We start from the raw sequence: 6,833 nt of genomic DNA, 5'->3' as shown, positions 1-6,833 counted from the left end.
GGAACAATTGTCTGCCAACACAATGTTGGAAATCCTACGTTGATTAGTAATATGTCTAAAACTGTATATAAGTGAAGGGGTAACTCATCTTAACCTAATGAGCTAATTTTTTAGATTTAGCCTCATTTAAATTTTTAGATGGTATCAATGTTATCCTATAGTTGTTATTGTTAGGTTAACTCTGCCACTCATTTATTGGCTACTCGTGGATGTCTGTCCTATAAACTTAAGGCTTAAGATATTCAATCTTTCATATGAAAAATCGCTCTCTTAGATGAACTCTATCTAGTCACTTATACAACTTTCTAAAAAAAATCTTGGAAAATAGTATTTTTCCAAATCTTGGATATGGATAAGCAATTCATTTAACTACGGGTTTTGCTATTTTGTTACATTGTGATTGCAAGGGACATAATTGTTACCAATGATGTGATATAAGAAGAACTAGTTGACTTTGAATCTTTTTAAAAGCAAATGACCTTCCTTAAATTCCCGAGTTGGTGCAGTCCAGTGTTCCTAGCATGCACTCGCAAACCAAAACCAGCACTTCTCCCATTCCATTGCTCCTCTATATCCAATCACCAAAATACCATCTCAAGGTGTGTACTTTACTAATACAGTGAGAAACCAGTCACCCAGCACCAAAATTTTGCTACAGAATGCATGGATATTCCTATAACAAACCAACATATGCTTATGCTACTACACACCACTTTCTTGTCATTCCTCTTACTATGAACCCCAAATGGACCATGGATAGGGCAACCCATCATCTTACCCATTTATACTTAAATTAGAAGCTTAACCATGCATGCTTCTGGCCACTATGGTTCAAACTGTAATTTCATTTTCTTAAGTTATTTTTTAGTTAATTTAGTCTATATGTATTTTCTTAAAATAAATTAAGTAAACTTGGTCTTATTTCTAGTTTTCCACTGCTTAAAATCATGGTTCTAAAATGTTTTTGTGGTTGCAGTTACAACTTTGTCGTGATCCTTAACATTGCGAGATACTGTGACTACAAGCATGTTTGGATTGGCATCACATTGGTGTGATCCACCGCAGGCTGAAGCAATTTTTTATAACTTTCACATTAGTTTTGGCTTACTGGATGTGAATTTGGTGTTAGATGTGGTTGGAAAATGCAAATCCAAAATGCTACACAATTGTAATCACAATGTGAATGCAGTGAATCAAAAAATCTATATGTTGCGGCAGTTATTGCGGTTGCAAACCACAATTTAAAATATATTTAAAATTTTATATTCATATTTTCTACTCAATTTTTGAACAAATTTATTTGATAATTAAACAAATCACCAACCAAAATAATCAAAATATAAAGAACTTTCATTGGTTCATTGTATTTGTTAGAAATCATGGTAATAGAAAGGATAAATATATTTATTTCATGTTTGATCAGAAAGGATTTACACCCACTTATAAAAAAAAACTAATATTATATATTAATTAAAATTATAAAAAAATTAAATATATATTAATATTTTTACTGATTTAGTGTTCGTTTGTTTGAGTTGAAAAAAACATAAAAAAGAGAAATAAATAATAAACTACAATGAAATTTACACTGTTACATTTGACTTTAATTTAAGACTATCTCATCTTAATTCACTTTCATTTCATTTATTTCTACTCTATGGAAAAGGACCTTGGTGTGGCTGATGGATTCAACTTTTGATGCGTGATGGTGATTCAGCTTCAAGTTTGCAAGCTAGTCGTGCAGGCATCGCATCACTACATCTCCCATTCCCACGTGTCTTTCATTGTCTAGCTTAATTACGCAGTTTCTGTCGAAATAAAGAAACAATAAATTGCCTGTAATTCTACGATATTAATTTGCTCAAAGAGTCACCAAGCTTCCCTTTAATTTTTCCACGTCCATTTATTATGTTCCAGACTTTGAATTGGTCTACATCACTACGTTGATAGATGTTCCAGACTTTTTGTGTTAGTCTACAGTGAAAACTGAGACTAGATTATGAAAGTGATGTACGTAAATGGATAAAATCTTCTGCATGGATAACATGCTGTAGAGTAATGATATCTATATATCAAACGTTTCAATATTAATATTTTTTTTCTCTTTTTTTATTATATTATATCACCTATTATATTTATACTTTTTTTTCTTTTCTCTCTAGAGTCTAATTCGTGTAAAATAGGGTTAGACATCAACCAAACTTTTCCCCAGCTTCAAATATCACCCAGAAGGTTTTGACCAAGTCTTCTCTTCCATAAGCTTAACTTTTCCTTATCTTTTCAAAAATATTTACGATCGACATTGGTTACGGATTAATATATTAATGTTCTTCCACTACTTAGCTGTACTTCATGTATGATGATTAATGCCATAAAATGTGTGTTATAAAAACTTTCTTAGGTTTTCTTTCAATAAGCATGCACCTTAATTCTTTTATCAACTAACCTAATTAACTAACCAGTAGTATCTAAGAATCCTACATGATTTCTAATTCCTATGGGATTGAAGTCCAGCACGGAAAGCATCAGCTAAGTAGTGGAAGAACAACTTGCATGTTGCTGTATTGTTGTTGATGGAGCGATCATCCTTGTGTTCTGTTAGAAGCCCGTATGGAGAGTGCATAGCTATTGGCTACATACATGGCAAATAAGGTGTTCAATCGCCATTTCTGAATACTCAATGTCCACATGGCTATGTGTGACATTAAGTTTCTTAATGGCTACATGGCAAATAAGGTGTTCAATAGCCATTTCTGAATAATCAATGTCCACATGGCTATGTGTCACATTAAGTTTCTTATTCTACTCAATGTGAAACTCATAACATGGTCACTTCCTTTAAGGATTGGTGTCCACCACAACTTTCACTTTATTGACACTAACCTTAGTGGCCATTTTTTTCCTTTTAAGACTTCACTCACCTATTAGTATTCTATTTGTATTGCATCTTAATCCAACTTGTATTGCATCTTAATCCAACTTATAAGTAGTCCTTTCTGTGGTCTATCTCGCAATGCAAGCACCAATTGTTAAAGACTGATAAAGAGGGTGAAAAAATAAAAGACTTTCAATAGGTGAAAAAATCTCGTAAGTTAAGAACCATATTAAAATTCCTATTCTACTCAATGTAGGAATACTTGCATTCATCAAGTAGTTTTTAAGATTAAAGTTGAAACTTTCAAACATAATGATATTTTGGAAACCAGTTTCAACTTTACATCACACAAGATTTCAGCTACGGTATGTGCTTGTATTCAACAACTTGAACAACCATCACTTATCTTTTAGTCCAGGTAGAGCTATAAACTACAGTGATTCGGCAACATGTTCAAACTTTAAATCAATGTTTGGCCAACTTTAAATGCTAGCCCTTAAAGGAACACAACCAATTCACTCCCTACTCATCCAAGTGTGAACCATTTCAAACACTTTCAGAATTAACTTTATCTATCCACACTGGACTCAAAAGACAAACAAAGATGATATAAAAATAAAAATAAAAAGCTTTAAAAAACTAACTTTCCAGGACGACTTTCAAATTTTATTTTAATGGAAATAAATCACCAAGTGCGACACATCTCAATTTAAAAACAGTTCATATTTAATAACATGGTTTCAAAACTATCAGAAAAGTCGACAAATTGTAGTTTTGCTTGTTAGAGTCTAAGCTCTCTTTGTCACGATTACCATTATCACCAGCACTGCCAAACCTATGAAGGTTCCTCCCATGCTAATTTTACTATCCATGAAACTTGCTTTAGTGTTCCCATCAGCATCGAAAGACATTTTCTCTCTCATAGCATCAGGTGTTGGGAATATGTTCTGAAGGAAACCAGACAACCTACTTACCAATTCAATAACTGTAAGCTTCACATTCTGCAGAAGACCCATGAAATCGTCAAACATGTTCCCCGGGTGAGACTCAGCCGACCCTTCCAATTTCTCAGGGGATTCGACTGTTTCAGAAGCACAACTTGATAACTTATCCACTTCCTCAGAATTTTCTGCTGCTCCAAAACCAGCCACTGCAGCACAATTTGCATTAACATATGGCATCAACTATTTAATTTCTAATTAAGAGATATAACAACAAAAAAATCCCATGCTATGGTCATGTGAAAATTCAACATGATAAGATTCACTATCAAAGTAATGGGACTAACATTTAAAATAAGGACAATAACTAGATCCAACTCCTTAAGTGCTTTTAATGTTGTTCTCCAATTGGAATTGGAATTCTACCTCAGTAGCTTATGCTAACCTTTAATGTAAACCTTTACTACATGGATTACTGGGTGAATTAGAGAAAAGTGCCAAAAGCACCTAAGACTCCATTCAGTTTTAAGTGTTGAAACTTCCAAAATAGCACAGCCAAATTCAGATTTTTCAGTTTTTACAAAGTTTTTATCCTACAAAACCAAGACACACTGAATAGGAATTAAGATTACCTGACTGTTGTGATTGGAAGAAACTACTGACAGCAGAATTTTCCATGACTGCATTCCATACATTTGGGTCACAAGCAAGTGAAGCCACAACAGCCTGGTTGAAACCAAAGACAAGTGAATAACTTGATATAGCGAAAGAGACTGTAATTTTGACTTGAAACATCACCAGTTTACCTGGGCCTCACGACTAGTGCTAAGAAAATGAAAAGCCTGAATGGCATGCTTTGGGGCCGTAGGATCTGAAATAGCATCAATGACACAAGATCTGTTCACTGGCCCATAGAGAGTGGGAGACAAAGCAGAGACTTGACCACCGGGAGATGAATATTGAGAAGACCCAGGACAAAGATATACTCTGAAATACAATAAATATGATCTCAGATAGGGATAAGTGTATCACGACATCGAAGATATCCCACCATGTGTGTTTATGTGAAAAAGAATAACTTCCTCCTCCAGAGAAAAAGCAGTAAAGTAAGGTTCAAAATACAAAATTTAACATAACCATTGTTCCCCATGATTGCACACTAGACCCAAGAAAGGGAATTCATAAATATAACTTCATCTCCACCAAAACAAATGAATTAATACATGTTTGGATAATAACGGTTGCACCTTTTCAAAAATACATTCACATATGTTATTTTCCAAAAGTGTGTTCAGAACCCAAAAGTTACATTTAGGACCGATATTCAAACATGCACTACGTCCTACACATCCCATAAGTATGTTCAGAATGGTTATTCAAACATGCACTATGTCCTACACTTCCCAAAAGCAATACCTTTAAACATTACCAAAATTTACTCAGACAATAATCATATCTAGAAACAAGGATGAAATAAAATGTTTAAAAAGAGAAATAGTAGGAAAAGATAACAAAGCCAACAACAGTGTTTATCCCTAATATTACCAAGAACAACATCATGCTCAAACATACTATACAAAGGTCAACAAAAGCCGCTGCAGCAACAACAACGATCGAAGAAGCTGTCATTTTCAATAAAAAGTGAGTTTCCATATTCATAAAAAAAAACGGAAATTTATATATATAATTTAATTGTCCAGCATGAAAGAAAGAAAAAAAAATTTCATACTCACTGATAGTGTGTGCCAGTGCACTAACCTTATCTATCAAAACCCAGTGGACTAACATTATCGATCAAAACCCAGTTTTAACCAATTCGATGGTTACCAACCAAAACAAAAATAACTTCACACTAAGAGCATAAAAATTAAACCTTTAGAAAAAAAACCCAGCACAGAAAATCAGTTAAAATTCAAAACAAAAACTTTAAAACTGAAACCACAAATACACAAAAATAATACTAAAAAAAACAATATACTGATCAATAGCGTCCTTCAACTCTGCGGTGGCTTCCTTAGCTTCATCGAGAGTGGGGACAGAACCGAACACCATCCTCGGCACGACCAATTCGCCATCCTCGGCGAAGTCCCAATCGTCCCAGGCAGCTGCCGTGTGCAGCGGCGCCACCTCCGCGGATTTCGCCGACTGTGACGACACTCCGGAGACCGCCGTTGGTCGCGACGCGTTGCGGACCGTCTGCTCCGTAGGGAGCACCTCCGCGGATTTCGCCGACTGCGACGACACTCCGGTGACCGCCGTTGGTCGCGACGCGTTGCGGACCGTCTGCTCCGTAGGGAGCGCCGAAGGCCGGAGCGCCGCCTTGGACACGCCAATTCCGGCTATTTTCGCCGCGGACCTCATAGCTCCTCCCCCACCCATTTTTTTTCACTCGCACTCGCAAACAGACTGAAGAGAACAAAACAAAAAAGGATATGGGATGGCTTAGATGACACGGTTAAGAAGTGTTGTTTATTCGTAACAGAAAAGAGAGGATATAGGGTTACACATAAGGAACAAATCATGGAAATATTTGATAGCTTAACCATGTTATCATGGAAATATTTGATAGCTTAACCATGTTTGAAGATTATATCTGTTTAATTAAAAATATAATTTTTTTTACTCAATTTTAATGTAATTATATTTAATATGATATTAAATATTTAGAAAAAAATAAATTTATTGATATATATATATATATATATTAAATAATATTAGATACCAATAAAATATAAAGAAATTATATTTTTAAGAAATTAAGAAAGGGACAGGCTTCTACAAAATAAAAATTTAATTTTTTAATAATTATAAATTTATAATAATAATAATAATAATAAAATAATATATTATTTAAATTTGATGGGTTGATGGGCGGACCCACCAATCCACGGGTTGAGTCCATCTAACCCACGGACTAAGTGGGTCGGACCGGAAAAGATGTTGGAACCGATTTTAAAAAAAAATTGAACTCGACCCACCTCTAACCTGCAGTAGGTCGGACTGTCCCACGGGCCGGA

At 34.7% G+C, this 6,833-nt stretch overlaps 1 protein-coding gene across 2 annotated transcripts; it reads right to left on the bottom strand.

The window, feature by feature from the left end:
* Positions 1–3,315: 3,315 nt before the first annotated feature.
* LOC114417007 lies at positions 3,316–6,315 on the bottom strand. Of its 2 annotated transcripts, XM_028382064.1 has the most exons (5): positions 6,031–6,315; positions 5,795–5,943; positions 4,623–4,803; positions 4,449–4,542; positions 3,316–4,025 (listed from the first exon to the last, which is right to left on the bottom strand). In XM_028382064.1, exons 1-5 carry the CDS (start codon positions 6,193–6,195, stop codon positions 3,664–3,666), a joined length of 951 nt encoding a protein of 316 aa, XP_028237865.1. In that variant the 5' UTR covers positions 6,196–6,315; the 3' UTR covers positions 3,316–3,663. The 2 variants fall into 2 exon arrangements, with proteins under 2 accessions (XP_028237865.1, XP_028237864.1); XM_028382063.1 differs by having other exon boundaries at positions 5,795–6,289.
* Positions 6,316–6,833: the final 518 nt, after the last annotated feature.

The sequence above is a fragment of the Glycine soja genome, chromosome 6, assembly GCF_004193775.1.
Source record: "Glycine soja cultivar W05 chromosome 6, ASM419377v2, whole genome shotgun sequence".
Lineage (NCBI taxonomy): Eukaryota > Viridiplantae > Streptophyta > Magnoliopsida > Fabales > Fabaceae > Glycine > Glycine soja.
Note: the sequence above shows the minus strand (reverse complement) of the source record. Positions and strands in the feature narration are given on the sequence as shown.